General features: G+C 40.0%; 1 protein-coding gene across 1 annotated transcript in view; it reads left to right on the plus strand.

Moving 5' to 3' along the window:
* ctnnd2a (catenin (cadherin-associated protein), delta 2a) overlaps nt 1-20,298 on the plus strand; it is a 244,102-nt gene that overhangs the window by 178,973 nt on the left and 44,831 nt on the right. Inside the window, exons 18-20 of the mRNA XM_061757693.1 lie at nt 6,861-7,047; nt 14,337-14,454; nt 16,416-16,598. Coding sequence (XP_061613677.1) covers nt 6,861-7,047; nt 14,337-14,454; nt 16,416-16,598 — 488 coding nt within the window. The remainder of the gene's footprint in view (nt 1-6,860; nt 7,048-14,336; nt 14,455-16,415; nt 16,599-20,298) is intronic.

Consider the following 20,298-nt stretch of genomic DNA (forward strand, 5'->3'; position numbering starts at 1 on the left):
ATACGCAGTTTTTCAAACCAAAAATAAAAACTACAAGTCTTGCCCTTCATTGTAATCGCCCTGTACTGTGGCCTCACTTCTTTGCGGCAATTAATTTTTTCCCCACATGCTTTTAATCCATCAAGAGCAGAGTTTGTGATGATGAGACCGATAAAACCAGACTTGTTAGGTCTTATTGTCATCATTACCCCCCCCCATGATGAATCATGGGTCTTTGAGTACGACCCACCGACCAAACGCCAGTGGAAGAGTCCAATCTCACCAAGGTCGAAGAAGGCAAGACAGTCAAAGTCCCAAATCAGTCATGTTTATCATATTCTTTGATGTGAGGGGCATTGTCCACTGCGAGTTCTTGCCACAGGGCCAGACGATCAACGAGCACATCAGCAAAGTGTTCAAGGGGGTCATCAAGGGGACCCATTTTTAAGACGTGGACGACCACAGCTGCGGAAGAAGAATACTTCCAGTAATGAAGGCTGGCAAAATGCATTAAAATCCAGGAGGATCTCTTCAAAGGTGAAAACTTGTAGTTTGTAGTTTGGATTTGAAATATATCTTTTGTGACACAAAAACTCACAGGGACATTCCATCCTAAAGCCATCATATGCACTCCTCTGGGAAGACATTGTGCAACAACATTATAGTGTGTCTGTGGTTAACGTTGACAATTCATCCCAGGAGATCATTTGTTAGGTCACAATGCCCGACTCACAATGTTTCTTCTGGTTTATCTCAAAGGTGTTTGATGGGGTTGAAGTCAGGGCTTTCACTCTAAACCCGTCACGCCATCCTTTTCAGAACCTTTATGACTCATTCAGTGACAGATAAAGAGCTTCGCCCAATTGTTCCTACAAAGCATGGAACTTTTTTAAGGTGTATTGAGAAGCTGAAGCATTTGGATTTCCATATACTGGAATAAAATGGGCCAAGATTAAACTCATTTTTCAAACCCAGAGTCGTCCTCTTGACTGCGAGATAGCAAAAGAGAATTCTGCACTTCACACAAAAAAAAAATAATAATTTCACTGGTCTTCCAGTGGTCACAAAAGTCTTTCAGCCCTCATTGAAACCTACTCGTTACTGTGCAAAAGTTGAATTCTGCTTTACTGCTGATGAGTGTTTCCCAGCATTTCCTGCGCATACAAGAAGGGAAACAGTATTAAGAGTGATTGAGGAGTTGCATGCAAGAGTTGCATGAGCAGTTGTTCACGTGACAGAATGTAAGAGAAATAGTATTCTCTACTCTTATTTTATTTACTACAGTCACTATAAAACGTCTACACACCCTTGTACAAGCGCCATGCTTTTGTGATATAACAAATGAGACCAAGGTAAATCATTGCAAAACTCTTTCCACCATTCATTTGACCTATAACCTCTACAACTCAATTTGACATTTTTTTTTTAATCTTTTCGAGATGGAAGCAAAAATAAACAACTGAGATAATGTGGTTGCACAAGTAAGCACACACTCATAACTAGGCATGTGGCACATTCAAACTGATGTTAAATGGTATTCAGCACACACCTGCCACCATTTAAAGTGCCTCTGATAAACTCCAAATAAACTTCAGAAGTTCTAGTAGGACGTCCTGACACTTTTTTTTCTTCTTCTTCTTTTTTCTAGCAATTCTGTTGTACTTGTTGTAGGTCACGTTAATGATGGAAAATGTTTTGAAATGATTGATCTTTCTCATGTTCTTGAACACGGGTGTGTAGACACTTTATAGTCACTGTAAATTCTCATGCGGTTTACACTTCTACATCTATCTGTCTTTGGCTCGATCTGGCTTAGAAAAAGCATAGTTTATGCTGTTGGTACTGTATATTCAATGACAAAATATTAGAAGTGGTTCAAGTACACCGTGCATGGTAAACCATTCACAGTTGCATCAACTAGACATAACTCACAAGTGCACAGACCACTCAGATAAAGACGATGTTTAGTTTGAACTCGAACCCAATTGTTCCTTAAAATCTCATTCATATACCACTGCATCCTTAGAGAGGTCACTGGCTCACCAAGGAGATGTTTGGATCAGAGTAGCAAAGAGTCAGCGAAGGATTTTGTAGTTCCCTTTAGAGATCGGCTAAATACTGATAACATCCCAGCAGAGAGTACTGGAAAAATAAAGAATGAGTGTGGGTGAGGAGGGCACATCATAATGTACGTTTTCATGACTACGGTTTATTAAATAACCTTTCTGACTTGGCTGAAGGGAGAAACTGACAGGAAAAATCCAATACAAGAATGTTCATGAAAATTCTGCCGTTATAACGATAATAATCATAAGCAGTAACTAATTTCTGTAACACATCATGTGAGATGATAATGAAATGGTGATGCATGGGTCAATATTGACAAAGATTGACCTGATTTGTCTTCACTGTTACAGTCTGCTTAATGAAGCCATTGTGAACCCATGAGATCCAGTAGATGGAACCACAATGAAAAAAGAAAAAAAAGTTTATTAAAACGTGTATGTGGCCGCACCCCCTCCTGTAATATGCAATATTGCCACTTGCATCATGACTGAAATGGAACAGTATCACCTGACATGTCACAACAACCTCGGTGTAGATTTGAGCTTTACTAAATATAATCCACTGCGGTTCTACACCTTACTGCAATACAATACTGTAATAATAAACATGTTGTTTTTTAGAATATACTGTATATGACTATCAATCTAGAGTAAGCATTTTTAATGTAAAAGGCAGAATTGTTGATGCAGCCCTTATATTGGACGTCATTAGAGGATAAGCAGTCTAAGATGGATGGATGGATGGATGGATGAATGATTGATTCAAGGTTGTTGTGTGTGTTGTGATTCAAGTGTGTAGTGTTGTCACATATTTACATGTTTAACCTAAGTCTCACTTAAGAGAAAAGAAAAATCAACACTGAAATTGAAGTAAAAGGTAGGAATTCAGTTTCGCAGCCAAATATCCCACATAGCTTGACTTTCATGACTCATCAGTCGCTGAATGATTTTCTAATGAGTAAAAGTTCATTGGTCCATCAGAAATGCATGAAGACCAATAGCGGATATTCAAACAGCATGCACATAAATGCACATAAATCATTATTGTCCTTGGCGAGACATAGTGGTCGTGCTTGAGTCCAAACCAATGAGACTCTTTACCACCCACTCGTTGACAGTCTTATCGGATTCTATCGTCTGTGATTAAAGGAGCTTTGTAGGTCTGGGAAATGAGACAGGAAACCTTTTACTGTATTGCACTGTCCTTTCTGAAGTTTAAATTTAGACAGGCTTTATTGGCTTCCTGGCTCTCCGTGCGAGTGTGATAGGAGGAAGTTGAAGCTTCCGGGCCTGTCAATCAAAATCTGGTCGATGGCGAGCCTCTGTATGTCAATAGGAGATGCTATCCATGCTCGTGGGCTCACCTTGAGGTGCTGGACTGTGACATACGGCTGGCTGCAGCTCTGATCTCTTTTGCTTTGAATGCTCTGCTTAGATGAGAGAGGTACAGGTGACATGCAACAGTTTTTGTAAATATTTTTTTTTTTCACTTGTTGGTAATTGGAAATTAATATTTTTGACTTCCATTATGTTTGACAACGGCGGCACGGTGGACAAACTGCCTCGCAGTGCTGAGGACCGGGGTTCAAATCCCGGCCCTGTCTGAGTGGAGTTTGCATGTTTCTCCAGGTACTCCGGTTTCCTCCCACATCCCAAAAACATGCATGGTAGGTTCATTGAAGACTCTAAATTCTACAAAAATCTTCAGTGAACATTGTTCTCTCTACACTTACTGCCTTCGATACAAAAGGTTAACTCAAAACAGAAATGTGGAGCTACAGTAATCCTTTAAATGTGATGGAAATGAAGGGTTCCCCATTTATTTTCGAATTTTCAATAGTTTCCTCCAAAATATGGTTGAAGTGCTTGTGTAAGAAGGTTAACGACTTCATGCTGCTCCAATTGAGGGTTGTTCGGTCTTAAAAGTGTTCGGCAAACTTGTGTGAGTGACATTGTAGTTGTGTTTCAATTCATAACATTTTTACATGTGTTATTAATATGTGGCCCGAGCTGGTTTTATTATTATAAACCAAGGCATCATGGTGTTTCTTGCACTTTGCCTTCAGAAGTATTACAGAGCCCAAGTCAGCAACCTGCTCTCAACCACTTTCCCAAAGTCCACTTTCGATTTCTCTTTTTGTATATTTTGCCACAATTCCTGTATAATTTCTTGTCTTTGGCTTTGTTCATCAGCAGGTTGTGACTCTGTTTCTTAACTAATTCACGCAGAGCCACGTAGATGAAGGCTGTTTAATAAAACATTTCCACTTGAGTCCTAACAGGCCTGGCTCCCCCCTTACAAGTCATACTTTCATTTATTCATGAATTCATGCAATCATCCCCACATTTTCCCCAAAGCACCAAGCTCCTTGGAAACTGTCTGTCATGTGTCTTGAGGGACCCAGTTGGAGCCAAGAGAGAGAGAGGGATTACAGAGGACGAGATAAAGGAGGAACACACACACACACACACACTTTTTGGCTGGCACACACAAAATCTCTCGTGTGATGTCATTGTCTTTTGGTCACCTGACTGCAATGCTCCAAAGGGCCCTGTGGGCTTAGTGAAGCATAGCAGATCCATGTTTCTTGAGCAGGCAGATGTGTGTGCGATAGTGTGTGTCAGACCTGAATTTCGCCAACGTGACACAGTGGCAGACGCGATGTCCTTGTCCCAGAAAACACTGCAGCCTCTGCTCTATTTTCTTCCTCCTCGCACCTTCCGAAGAACACATCTGTGGCTGCAACCTGATTGCAATCATGCGGCGACATTACTAACCTTTTAAGAAAGGCAGCGTTGAGTGTGTCAAGACTGTTGACCTACATTTGTTGTCTGTACCTTAAGGCTTTAAGGCTATGTTTGTGTATACAGTTGTAGTTCTAAAATCTATTTTGTAGTGTTGAAAAAAAAAATCTGTATTCGTACCAGCATTTTAAAAACTTTTATTGTAAACAAATAAATAAAAAAAATTAAAAAAAAACATTGTCTGGCTATCATGTGCATGCCAAAGCAACAGGTGGCATTGTCGTTTATAGTTTAGGATAATTGTAGCATGTCTGAAAATGAAAAATAAAAAAGAAACGCATGAACAAATCCATAAAGAATGCAGTCAACAACTAACATATAGAGTGCTTAACATTCAGAACAACTTGGGTTGCATGTAGACAAAAGCCCAAAGTCCATTTTTAATGTGCTGATGTGTCTATTTTAGTAAATACGGTGTCTTTCCTGCTTGTGAACCCGTGACTGAAGAGCGTTTGGGAGGAAAGTACAAAAAAAAAAAAAAAAGGCTGCTGAGCGCTAAGTGATGGCAAATGCCATGGAAACGCACACAGAAAGGTTCAAGCCCTCGATTGGTGCCAAATAGCAGCTATCCTTAGCCTCATCATCCTCTTTGTCCTTGTTTCCCAGACTGTCAAACAAGCACACAGAAGCAATTATCTTTTTTTATTCTCTCACTCATGCCTAATTTTACTCACTTGCAACGTTTTGTTTATGCCTAGTTTGACTTTTTTCGTCTTTTGTTTTATCAATATAAAGTGGTGCTATACAATAACAACAATAATAAGGACACAGTATAAATCAGAATATTTTTTTCTCCTCAGGGGAACAATCCAAAGTTCTTCTTATTATAACCAGGAATGTTGTTTAATTTCATTAAGGGAACTCATACTGTAACTGTAGGCCTTTTTTTCTATTGTAATGACACAACTGCAAGCATTTCCCTTCTATGAATATTTATTCATAACTCTATTCTGAAACTTTGATAGCGTTTGAGTCTGTGTTCTCAGTTGTGAACCTATTTTAAGATGAACATTAAGGTACATGTAAATATGTAAATACATTCAGCATGGTTTCCCTCAAACCTAAGTATTCATTTCCTGTGTGTTTTTCTTCAGGCTTTTTGTTCCAAAAGTGTCAGTTGCTTGCATGATGTGCGAGTTTGGTGTCACCAGATGCATGAGACATGGTGACTTTTTTTTTTTTTTTTTTTCCTTTGGGCAGCTTTTGTTTTATGTAAAATGACAAAACTCACCATGGTAATATAACATAGCATGTGTCATCTTTTGTCTCAACCTGTTCCTGCCTGACTTTATCATTACTCAGCTTGTCTGACTGTCCTAACCCCCTTATTAGTTCATTGTCACCCACTTTGTCACCAGTACACGCAGTTGTTAACATTTTTAAATATGCAAATGATGTTAAGACATTTGGTTCATTTGCCAGTAAAGAAATATATGTTTTTATTGCTTGTGTCCACACTTGATTGTATCAGCATGTAAACAGTGTGAAAATATACAGGTTGTTAATGACAGCTTGTGTGCAGAATAGCCAAGGCACAAAATTACATTTCAATGCATCACAAATATCTACTAAATCTTAAGGACTGCTCCTAGGATATAAATAGAAGGCTATGACAAAAAAGTGATTCAAAATGTTTATCCGTAAAATGCCAGCTGTAAAATCCGTCTCTAGTGTCGAGTGCAGTCTCCATTTTGGCCTAGAGCCCAGTGGCCTGTCCTCAGTCGCAGGTAGTTTTAAAAGTTTTTGTTTGGCACATCAACGTGAGCGACAAGCACCATCTTTTTTAACCTCACAAAATGCAACCAAATGCTTTGCCCAGGACACTTCTACAAGGTTCATGTCACTAAAAGTGCGTGCCTCTAAATGTCATGTTAGCAGATTATGAGCTGAACAAGAAAATGAGATTTCTGTTAGCTTGAATCACAAGGAAGTTTTTAAAATGCAAATATTTATATCGATGAAATTAACTGATTCTTGTTAATGAATTCATTGATTAATTTTTATGTGCAGGCGTGCTGTGGAACCTGTCATCATGTGATGCTCTCAAGATGCCCATCATCCAGGATGCACTGGCTGTGCTGACCAACAGCGTCATCATCCCTCACTCTAACTGGGACTCCTCCCCCAATCACCATGACGACCGCAAGCTCCAGCTTCATACTTCCCAGGTGTTGCGTAATGCTACTGGCTGCCTCAGGTAAAAGCACCTTGGACGTTGCATGAAATTGACATTCACATGTATGTAGACATGAAATCGAAATACACATGCTAATTGTAACAACTGGGTCACGAGCTTTCCGTACATGTCGTCTGTGTTTACACTTGATGCCTCAGAAACACCCTTTGCAAATCACCATTTGATTTTATTGATTCCCTGCAGTCATAATATAGCAGCATGCATAATTCACCATGGTTTTATTAGCTTTGGAACTGCAGTTCTCCATTGTTCAAATTTAGAGTAAAGGCCATGTTTCGATTGCAGTGGGTGCATACTACTTGTACTGATATACTGATATATTTTCACTTTACATTTCTTGTAGTAAATCATTTAAAAATCAATGAGTCGAATAACTGTACATGTGGATTTTGTTGTTTTTGTTTTAATGTTGTTCGTTTTAACAAGGCTATTCTATGTGTAGTCAGCTGGTCTTGGCGCAATTGAGGCAAAATTCCATGCATCCAACCAATCATATATACTGTGTGTGCGCGTGCATGTGGATGTGTGTGTGTGTGTGTGTGTGTGTGCGTGTATATATATATATATATATATATATATATATATATTGCAACAATTAGTATGCGATGGTCTTGATGTATGGAATACTTTGGTTGTTCCCAACATCTGGTGAAATTATCAGGTCAATAGAACCTTTGGAAGTACATTTAGTGAGAAAAATGGTGAAGTGGTAAATACTATATATATATATATATATATATATATATATATATTTTATATTTTATATTATCTTTTGGCCTGCCAATTCATCATCCAGTTCCGAAAAGAACTAATAAAATGCATATTGCAGTCATTAATTTTCCTACTGGCCAATTGAGGACATTTAGTTCAGTGTCCATCCGTGATGTATTGCACTTACTTCTGAATGATTTCTACTTCTAATGGTTTAATTATGTGTACGCATAATCTGCACAGCAGCATGATGGATGAGTGGTTCGCACATCCACCTCACAGTTTTGAAGTTGGCCGTTTGAATCCGGGCTCTGGCCTGCCTGTGTGGAGTTTGCATATTTACCCCATGCTTGTGTGGGTTTTCTCCAAGTGTTCCAGCTTCCTCTATATACACATTCCAAAAACATAATTCTTCGGTCAATTAAATTGTCCTTACGTGTGAATGTGTTTATTATACTGTGTGTACTGGCCACCAGACCATGGTGTATCCCACCCCTCGCCTTACGTCAGCTGGCATAGACTGCTCCTGCTCAGATGCAACCCTAGTGAGAATAAGCACTATAGAAAATGAATACATGGATGGATGGTTGTAATCAGAATTATGATGGTTTTTTTTTTTTTTATTATTCCAGTTACTTCAGTGTTGCAGACATTTTTGGAGCATTGGTACATTCAGGAATTTTGTTTGTGCGCCATGCATATATTCACAAAAGCGAAGCAATTGTTTGTGAACACTTGAAACTTTGGTCCTTGACTCCAGATGGTTACCATAGCAACAACACTTACACGTATATAAGTTCTCGCCATTTCAAGACTTTCTCTTTGATGCATTAGGCTGATAAAAGATGCTTCTGGCTTGTTGAACCTTGACATCATAAAACGACATCATGCAGAAAGCTGCTGAGTCTACAGTAGCTTTAAAGGTGACATTTCACAACCTAAAGCAATTTGATCTTTGAATACATCAAATGTGAAAAGCAATATTGGCTTTGTAAACAACATTCAGCAATAGTGCATTCAGCCATTGCATTTGAAATCCATCCATCCATCCATCCATCCATTTTCTACCGCTTATCCGAGGTCGGGTCGCGGGGGCAGTAGCTTTAGCAGGGAGGCCCAGACTTGCCACATTTGAAATGGAATGACTAAATGACAGTGTTTTTTTTGTTTTTTTTTAAACATACTGTTAACAAGACGTTTTCCATTCCTTGTTTATGATTAACAATGAATATTCCAATTTCCCGAGAACATTATTTATTCATAATATGGACACATATTCACAAAAAAAAAATCCTCCGAAGGCAGTGGTTAGATTTTCGATACTTAAAATATCTCACGTCCACTTTGCTTTCTCCCCATGCGTTGTTTCCTAAATCAACCACCTGCAGCTTGAACATTAATCCTCACTCCACTCACTCCTGTCAAGCTTCTTCCCCAGCTTTTGCGCGTTTGTCAAAAGGATTTTAAGACTGGCAGTGATAATTTCATGTTTTTGTTTGTGCTTGGTGAGAAATGTGTATGTGCAATCAACATGCCGAATATTCATCATTCGTAAGGCTTCATTGTGTTTCTGATGAATTTTAACATATTACTCAGAAAAAGAACACCCACACACTGTTCAGATAAATGCTGTTGTATGAAAAACAATCCCACATGTACTTCTGTATGGTTATTCTAGCTAAATATAATACTAACTCTAATAGCAACATAAGCAGTAAAACAATGTTTGAGAGTTCTATGAGTTTTGTGTGTATCTACATAGCATACAGTTTTCACAAAATACATTAAATATTCTTCAAAAATTCTCCAGAACATGACATGACTTAAATTATGTATATTTACAGTGGCAGCGGACACGTTCCTGCACCACTTAATGAAATCCAATCCCAGATTTTTTTTAAACTGCAGTATATTTGAAATGTATGCATGTGTTTCAGTTAGGTTCGTGTGTGTCCAGGAGCTAATGATACTAACGGACCTATAGGTTATGTTATCAATTGCCGCACAAATTCACATATACACACACACACACACACACACTACATGGAAGGACTTATCATGCCAGACACTTGGTGTTCTGTGAATGCTTTTCAATATCCTCAATAGCCTCCATTCAGTGCTGTTTACCTCCCTCCAGGGTGTTGGTTCACAGCCAAGGCACAGAGGCAGGAGGGAAAAAAAATGGATGTTTCCACACTCTACACACCTTTTCTGTCTGCGGTTCTGTTTCTGGGCTTATCGGGATCACACACGCACACACACGCACACTCTTCTGTTTGCTTCCACTAAGACACCCACTCTCATGCAGTCGTAGAATTAATGGCTGGATGAATCGAGACTGAGCGTCGTCACAACGAGCTTGTCATTTTATTGATATTATTGATGTGCTTTGGATTGTGTGTGCGAGCCAACCGGTGATGACCCGCTACTGTCCCCACGCACACAGACGCACGCACGCAGACGCAGTTTGACTAGTGTGTCGAGCCGCCTCACACCAGCTGCTCTCATGTCACTCCGTGGTCATTTGTTCTTTAAGTGACATTAGAAAGCCATCTGACAACCATTTATTGGTGTCCATGTGTTTCTTGTAAACGTTGAATGCTTGCATGAATAATAACAATCAAAAGGAAACTTTAAATTTCCAGATAAAACAGATACTGTGTCTGTATTTGTCTTCAAATAGCTGGTGCTTGTTCAGTTCTCGTCGAATGGAGGAAATGTCGCGTGTGGGGAGTAGCTGGACCCAAGAGCAGGCGGAGGCAGATGTAAAATGATGAACAGTTTATTGGGGAAAGGTTATGGAGGTGGTCCTGGATGTGTTGGCAGGCGGCGGCGTGGACATTCGGCTCGCTTGGCGGCAGGAATGACGTGGGTCAGGAACACCGGGGAGCACGGAAAACGAGGAGACACAAGAGTATATACACCGGTGGTGATGAGGCTGATTGAAGACAGGTGCTGGAAACAAAGAGGGGAGGGGGGAGAGAGAGGACACAAAGCACCCTCCCGGTTCCAATAATGGAACTGCGGGGCAGTATATGACAGGACAGTTACATGGGTCAACTATATGACTAATAAATACTAAATCTCCAGAGGTGACTTGCAAACTGTACATGAATCGTAAATACTATACAAAAATGAATGCGAACATCAGCAAGAATAGTCGGCAGCATCATGCAGCAAAACACTGTAACGAAATAATCTATACTGTATAAGCAGTTGAGAATGACAACATATATACACTAGCAGCAGTGGAATGACAGCAATACAGGAATAAATAATATACAAACAGAATGCTATACACTTGAGCTTTGCAGCGCACATTCTCCAAACAAAAGACTGCTTGCATACATACATTCATTCATTATTTTTGCTAGTTTTACCAGCTGAGATGTAAACTTTCATCCTTCAGCACCACCTAACAATAACTGATAACGATTCCAAAATCATACTTCCCACGTTTATTTTCATTCCTTTCACTTCTCATAACTTTATTGTTCTCTCTTGATTTTGTCCTAAAATAATGCCACATATTTGCTGAACTTTGTATATGCCCTACTTTCCCCAAACGCATTGATCAAATGTTCTTTATTACACTTGAGGTGTGCTTGGACTGACATGTATTTTTTTTAAATCTACATGATGTATAGTCTAAGAAACAGCATGTAATTTATCAGTCTGACACAGCCAAAATAACGACTGTTTGAATTGTGAATGGGATGCTTAATCATGTTCTGTCATTCTTCTCGCTGGGCAATTATATAATGACGCAAGCTAATGAGTTCGACTGAATTAACGATGAGTGACATCCGATAGAAACGAGGTGCTAGTCTATAATGGAATAGTTAACGAGTGAAGATTACCAGTTAAACCCCAAGAAATTCACTGGTACATTATCTCACACACACACACACACACACACACACACACACGTAATTGACAGGCAGCAGATAGGCGCTCTCATTTCCTCTCTCACTGGTGCATTACGCGTGAAACTTTGCGTCTGAATTCTGCACAGTGTCAAACCATGCTGGTTTGGGTTTCACATTCCAAATGGAGCATCTCTTGAACTGATGATCCAAGTGGTTGTGGTGACATCTCACCATCTCCACGCCTCCTCATCCTCGAGCACACCCCAACCATGTGCTGTGTGACTCATTTGGAAAGCCAGAGAAGATGTTTTACTCTTTTTTTTTTCCCCCTCTCTGTTTGTTGTCATATTTTAGATTTTCAAATAATTTCACAGGACAGGGATAGACTCTGCATGTTTTTCAAAGCTAAAGAAGATTGTTTTGTTGTTGTTGTTTTTGTTTTATTGTGGAAAGTTAACCTCATTTTACAATTGTGTGAAAGTTGATCGATCCACTGTCTATACTGCGTGTCCTCATTGGGGGCGCAGTTGCAAGAAAAAATTCAATAACTACCACACATATATGACGATTATAGCTTTACTGCATTTCAGCAAAATTAGTAACTGTGTTTGTGTAAGTCGTCAACATACTCTCTAAACACGGTGGCAGTTATGTTAAATGTATTTTTTTGTCAGCTTGTCCCATCTTGGGGTAACACATCCGTAACTCCAAGTGTGTTGCAACTTTGCTTTGGTCACCGTCATTGCAGAAAACCCCACTTCACAAAAGATAAGATGGTTGCAAGGAATTCAGTGCTTTTTGGCAATTTCTGGATATTCTCCCTTGATTTTGAATCAAGAACCCAACTCCATGTGCTGAAGCAGGTTTGAAGCCTTCATTGCCTCATTTGCGAGCAATGTTTCCACATATTACTCAGAGCGGGCCTGGTGTGTGAAAATCACCTGTAGGAATAGACCAGCATTTTAAGTGGAGCTGCTGATATTGTCTTTAAATGCCGCTTTTGTTCTTGGAAGAAGTATTTTTCTTCTTTCTCATCATTTGGCCTTTCCCCCTTTCCGAAGAAGCTCTCGAAAGTTGTTTCTGGGCTTATGTTTTTTTTTTAATCTATCACCTGACCGAGACAAGTGGTTTGACGTGTACAGAAGCACACGCAGATACACCAAAATAAAACTTTTTTCAGACTCTGATGGTAATTCCGATTTTTTATTTTTTTCCAGTCTCACTGTGCATTGCATTGGTAACCAAATGACCTACGGAACGGTTTGTGTCCTGGTGGTTGGGGACCAAAAGCTACCTGGTCTAATGCAAATATTGCAAGAAAACATTCCAATTCACCCTTTAAATGTTTAAAATTCACGTGAGCACCTTTATGAGTCAGAAAGAAGTGTTGTCAGTCTTGCGCAATGACTGCAGAGAATTGTCACTTTGAAGCCAGTTATGCAAAGTAAGCTTGTTTGCCTATTAGCATATTCAGAGCTGCTGAAACTGTTTTGACCTTGTCTTGGAAAGCCAGAAGCATCAGACGTTAAGTTTTAATTGAGTTCCTGTGTCTTTCTCTCACCTCATTCTCATCACAACAATAAAGGATTGCCCTCATTTCATAGACTAGTCAAAGAGCCGTGAACTCTTTAAAATGCCAGAATGATGAATGGACTCCGCTACATGCCATCAATACATTTCTATTGTCTGTCATAGCTGTTCGGCTATATAATAAACTCCAGGAGCTTTTGACTAATCGGTTTGATAACTATTTTGATGTTTCCCTTATTTGGTTTCTGCTTTCTACAACCCCGTAATGAAGGAATTTCATTACGACTGTAATTAAACAGGGAACTTAATACAAGCAAACTGATGAGACAACGACGAGCACCTGGACAAGACACAAGTGGCTGGAAGGAGCTGATTGGTAGTCACGGAACAGGGCTGACGAGAACAGCTGGATACGAAAACCTAGTGAGCAAGACAAACCATAAACCTTTTCAAAAGACACAGGGGGAAAACATGACATGACATAAAACAAAACCTAAATCTAATCAAAACTAAGTCAAAAACACGGATCATGACAGGCTTAGTACAGTCTGGACTGGTCACCAGCAAACAACCATTTACAATATGCTCACATTCACATCTACGAACAATTTTGATTTTTTTCCCATCCATCCATTTTCTGTACCACTTATTCCCACTAAGGTCGCAGGCGTGCTCAGGCCTATCTCATCTGACTCTGGGTAAGAGGCGGGCTACACCCTGAACTGGTGATCACAGAACTGTGAGACAGATGTGCTAGATTTTTCGATTATCCTACACATGCATGATTTTGAAATGCGGTACCCGCAAAAAGCCATGCAAGCACAGGGAGGCAGGGCTTTACACATATATATATATATATATATATATATATATTCGGAATTACTGTATGTACGGATCCAAACTATTTATACTGCATGTATTTTTGCCTGGTATGAATCTGACGTTCAGCCACCATCTGTCGGAATTGAAGGGCTTCCGTTGGACGCAAGTGAAATATTTTAATTGGAAGCAAACCTGCGGGGCATAGATTGAGATGTATCCAGAATTGTAATGCACCCTTTCAGTTTATATCTCACAGTGACTCAGTCTGCGTATATCTCGTGTTATCCCGCCACCTCAAAAACTCCCCGTTTCGTGGCACTTTTGGTTTGGCAAAACACACTCTGACGTTTCTTACAGGAACGTCAGCTCCGCAGGTGAGGAGGCGCGACGGAGGATGAGAGAGTGTGACGGCCTGACGGATGCCCTGCTCTACGTCATCCAGACCTCTCTAGGCAGCAGTGAGATTGACAGCAAGGTGCGTCTGTGTTATAATAATAATAGTAACGGTGATTATTGACAGTACTTGAGTGACTGCCCGATAAAGAGTTTAAAATGGGTAATATTTTAGTCGTAGTCGCCACAAAGAGTTCATTCATTGAACATTTCCCAGTGCGTGGTGTTCTGTTTGGACCAAGCCTGCACGTACGTGCACTCGTGTCAAAGTATGTGTTGGCCAGTCGATATCACATAAACAATGTTGTGGCTGGCTGGCTTCTCAAGGTCTCCCTGTCTGCCAGACTCCCTAAATGGCCTCCCTTAATCACTGTTTATCCGCCCGCTCCTCTCCACCATCTGACTGCAGCCGCCAGAGGAGTGCGGGCCGTTGCCTCGCTAACAAAGACTGATTGGCAGGTGGACCCGCTGGCGGTTATTAGCAAAATAGCCATAAATGATGGGCTCTCGCTGTCTTGCTTTGGCGTTTAGACTTGTCGACTCGTGTTGTGTTATAAAATGTTCAGAATAATTGGTTTTAATTCACTAGTATTTCATGTACATTGGTAAATGGAGAATTTATTACTATACAATAAACCGATTCAACAAATAAAAACATTTGTGTTGCAACATACTGAGAGGTGTTTCCAAATTCGAAATATAAAACCAGTTACACACCAATGCCAACTCCAACCACAATAATGAACATTTTGTTATAATTAATGTCTTTGAAAGTGTCACATGCACAAAATTAACCATTCATTTGGATTTTTCAAATACAGTATATCAATAAAAATAATAATAAATAAAAATAAACATAGTGTTTCTACCAGTGTGAATACCATCCTTTTCATACAGATGTTATGTTGGATCACATTACATTTTTCCATATTGCCATCACTTTACATTTTGATTCTGCTGATGGCAATACTGTATGTCCATGCACACATGCAGCAATTTTACAGAATATCTACTGTGTTGAATGTTGTGTTATCAGTTGTGCCAATATAAAAGTTAGGCCTACATATCATAGACCTTTGTAACCTGCACAAAAGTGTTAAATATATGCACATTGTTTTAACAGAATGTACAGATGTGTAACACTCAGCTAAGAAGACATTAGCACCCAGTCATTGAAATGATCTCATACCTTAAAGGTGACAAAACTACAAATTCACATGTAATACCAACTGTTATTGGAGAATGCCAAACTAGATGTTAAGTAAAAAACATGTCAAACTGTTTATTTATGCCTGAACATGACCCACTTGTACAAAAAAAAACAAAAAAAACATCATACCGTCACCAAGTTCAAGTGTCTGTTCACTGAGCAATGCAGCTGAATGAAGAAAGGAAAAAAAAAAACATGAACCCGAAGACGGAAATGTCACTGTAAATTGGAAACAATACATAAACTGTGGGAGTTTGTATGCAGGATGTGGATTTCATGTGACTGCAGCTCGCCCGAGTACGACGTTGCTTTGTTTGTCGCGACTCCCGAGTGTGTTCAATTACATTACCTGGTTGTTCTTGTGTAAAGCGGGCGGTCTCTCGGCGAAAAGATGGATGATTTGTCTTTGTTAATTTCCACTCAGTTGACTCGACGACACCCCGCTTTCAGAGTCATACTTAGCACAACCGCTCGCACTAAAGCTCACATTTACGCATAGGCATGAGCTCACATTCAACTGTTTAATGGCGTGTTAGAAACTCTATTGGACATGCCATGTTTCCTCATTGACCTGCGTTTATTCTAATCTCATTTCAAAATCAGACCTAATAAAACACACATTCATATCACCGATGTATTATCTAGCATCTGTCCTCTCACTCTTTTCATCAAGTCTGCCTAGGGTGGAAGGGGGGATAAAGTGCTGCTAGTAGTCGTCAAAGCGCTTTTATTAGCAGGCCTCCACTTTCACTTTGAGTGTGATGTTTCATTTAAGTGTATCAAGTGGGCATCTCTTAAATCTGTTCCCTCATCTTTCTCATTTCCCAACTCAGACTGTGGAGAATTGCGTTTGCATCCTGAGGAACCTGTCCTACCGCTTGGCAGCCGAGACGTCTCACGGCCAGCAGGGCGGGTTGGAGGAGCTGGACGGCCTCCTCTGTGACTCCAACGGTCGTGACGGAGAGAGCTCCGGCTGTTGGGGCAAGAAGAAGAAGAAAAAGAAGGGTGCTGACCAGGTAAGAACGCGATGGAGGAGATTCAAAACTTCTGGCAAATACATGGGCTTCTTGCTATGATGCTGTCTGATGGTGGGAGAAAGATTGGTTGAAAATTGATCACAGGAACTGAGTGACGTGAAACAATGCCCCATTAGATCAAGCAGATGTGGTTAAAAAAAAAAAAAAAAAAAACTTTGTTACTTTACTACTTTCTGAATCAATTGTGACAATATATACAGTTCGACCAAAATTGTAAATACATTGGCCAGTCCACATTTATTATAATTAGCTACTGTTGCGGGCTGGCTTGGTTTTATGTTGTGGTAAGGTTAACTCATGTTAGTTAGACGCATGTAATCATTAACGCCTGGTCTGACAGGCTGCTATTATAATTCATCAAGTTGGCAAAGAAAATTTTTTGACCACAAGTATTTCCTTTATAGCTCATAGTAATTGTTTCTTGGTTCTATTTTCCCCTTGCCAGGTGGATGGTAGTTTTTGGGTGGGGTTTTTAACCAAACACACTAAAGGAACCCACTCGAATATTGAACATGAGAGACATGCTCTGTCGTGACTCCTTGCACCTTTTCATTGTGCAGCAAGTGCATAGTTAGTGCACTGCCGAAACGGTTGTCTTACTACAGTGCTGCGTATAGTAACTTTAAGAAATGTGGGGGGGGCATTTCACATATTTGATGCAGTCCAGGGGTGACACTATTCCTCATTTGGAGGAAGACGGCCCAGTAAGCGCTCACTTGGCTTAAGATGTGATGACGGTGCAACCCATCACTGAAAGTTCTCCTTTTACTTATTCACGTCCGTTTGTCGCCAAACGCTGTGTTCCGACACACGCGTGTCCAAATAGTAGGAGCCGCCTTGCATGATGGAGCAGGAACACGTTGTCAGTAGTCGAGACAGGGGACATGTGAGCTGAATAATCCAGAGAGATGGAAACCTTAGATCACAAAGTACGCTGTAAACTTTGCTTTAATGCGTTGGCTTCCTTGAAAATAAATTGGATCACGGGCAACTTTTATATTCTTTTATGGCAATTTATATTAGTGAGACTTTTTTAAACCTAGATCTTGTTTAGCTTAATTGTATCTGCACCCTCCTCCCTTCTGTCTACTTTCTCAAGCTAATAAGCTGAAGTTTAACTCTGGTGGGTTAAGGAGTCAGAACCACATGTACCTGTTCTGAAGAGGCAATATGCGTGACCTGAAGAAATGTTAAAGCCATTTCATATTGATCTGTCACTCACTAGGTTGATGTGATGAATTGACTTGCAATGCAAAGTGGGTGAGTTCACAAATGAACCAGTGACTTTATGTTTTACTTTCATACACTTTCGCGAAAGGTAAAAGAAATGACACGCCAAATATGTCAAACAGATTTTCTTTCACAATCACGAACGTTTGCTGCACTTGCACAATCTGAGATCCAATACAAGCTGCATCCCGATAAAAAGTCAACTTTACCTGCAATAGATAATAATTGATAGTGGAGAGAAGAAAATGAGTTAATAGTGAGAAAAAGACAGGCAGCAAGAGCCGAGGGTAGGCGGCGGCACTTAGACGGTATAGTCCCTGTAATCATTTATTAGTCTTTGACGGCAAAGCCAAGGAGCAGCGTGGGAGCCTGAACTAAAGCTAAGTTCTCCTAATTGACTGCTGCATACAAATAAACTCACACCCCCACACAGACACACGCACACACTTTTTTCCTGCCACCAGTGGCAGGAAAAAGCAATTAAGTTTCAGAAAATACACACTGAAAGGACTAAAGTTTTTATTAATTCAACAATAAGCAGTTGGATTAGACCGCTTAGTTCCAACTGAGGACTTAATTATCGATGTTGCTAAGGTAGCATATTTTCACGACCATAAGGCGCACTTAAAAGTCTTAAATTATTATTTTTTTTCAGTAGGGATATAGCGTCGGGGTTATTTATTTATTTATTTTTTAATTTATTTTAATTTTTTTTTACCGCTTGACTGACTGGGAGGATTTCTGGGGTGTGCATTGTGCAAAACAACATCGGTTTGGCTAAGGACCCCCGAGCAGCCGCGAGAGAATTCTAGATCAACGAATCGATGGTTCGCAAGTGGAGGAAGCAGGAAAACGAGCTTCGCCGTGGAAGCGATGGATGACAGACGATGAACACGTTTACTAAGACTAGGAGGCAGCGCCGGGCGAGTTACGCCACAATTTCTGAATGGATTGTGGATGTTGGGCTAAGGTGTCTGCTTGCACTGTTGTTCGAAATTCGCACGGCAACGAGACTGACCCGAACCTGGCGTGTTTGATTGAGCACTTCATTTCGGATACAGAAGATGAGGACTTTGATGGATTTGTGGATGAGGATTGATCAAAAAACAACGTGAGTACATTGTTAAATACGTCAATAACCGAACAACCGAACTCAGTTTTGCTCCCGCTGCCTTTTTAAAAACATTTTTGTTCCCGTATGTTTTAAGCTAGCATATGTTTTACCATGCCTGCGCCCAATAATACGGTGCACCTTATGTATGTGTTAAATACAGAAATAGACCCCGTAACTGAGACCGCGCCTTTTAATACGGTGCACCCTATGGTCGTGAAAATACGGTATTTTGGAAAATGTGTATGCTTCCAATCGTGGGAAGAGAATTTTCTGTCCCGCCTTGGACAAATCTGGGTCCATAAAGGCACGCTTGGAGGACTTTGGTGTGGAAGAACTTGAGTGCCTTGACCTCAACCCCTTTAATCACCCTTTGGATGAACTACAACATAGATTGTAAATTGTAAAAGACCCTCTTGGCCAACATTTAGTGACCTCACAAATGTTGATCTCGGTTCAAAATAAAAGAGTGGCTGCTTGCAATTTTCTACAGTACATCATGTTTGTGTAACAGTCAGGTTTCTCTAATCAGAAAATTTTTTTTATACATACTGTAGTGCCATACAGTTCTAACAAATCCAATAGATTGTTGTGGCTTGTTATCACCTATTGAAAGCAACCATAATAGGTGCAAGGTATTTGCTTTTTCCTCTGGGACTTTAATATTGTGCACTTTTTGAGCATTCAAAATTAACATTATCTATTTGTATTCACGTAGGAGGTTTGCAGGCAACAAATGTAGAGAATAGGTTGTTCTGTTCATAGTCTTCAAACTGTATCAAGTGTTTGATTTTGCCATCAGAGAATTTATGTAAATAAAGCATGCACCCACACACACACACACACATACACACATAGTGCAAAGTGCACACTTGCCTAGTTTACCATGAAGCGAGTAGGGGGGATCAGTTGAGCGGAACGAGAAGGTCGACGGGGAGGAAAATCCAAAGAAGAGGGAGAAGGATGGAAATAGAATAAGAAAATGGGGAAAAGAAGGGTTTATTGGGACAATCACAAAAGAAAAGCAGTATAGCATCTAGAGAGAAAGAGTCATCTGGAGAGAAAAAGAGGGACACAATCTCAATGATAAGCAGTAGGAAAAGAGAGAGCGAATGAATTGAGGCCACGTGACTGACAAAGAGACAGCAATGTGGACGGATGGTGGGAGTTAAAGCGCTGAGATTTTATTTCTCCAAAAGTAGTTGTTGTGTGAAAGCAGTTATTTTATTCCTTTTCCCTTGCTCACTATTTCCATTCCATCAGTCTTAATAAAGGAAACAAAATCAAGGCGACGGCACATTTCACTTAATAGTTAGCTATTTTACTTTTTATTTGGAA

This window comes from Phyllopteryx taeniolatus, chromosome 20 (assembly GCF_024500385.1).
Source record: "Phyllopteryx taeniolatus isolate TA_2022b chromosome 20, UOR_Ptae_1.2, whole genome shotgun sequence".
Taxonomy (NCBI): domain Eukaryota; kingdom Metazoa; phylum Chordata; class Actinopteri; order Syngnathiformes; family Syngnathidae; genus Phyllopteryx; species Phyllopteryx taeniolatus.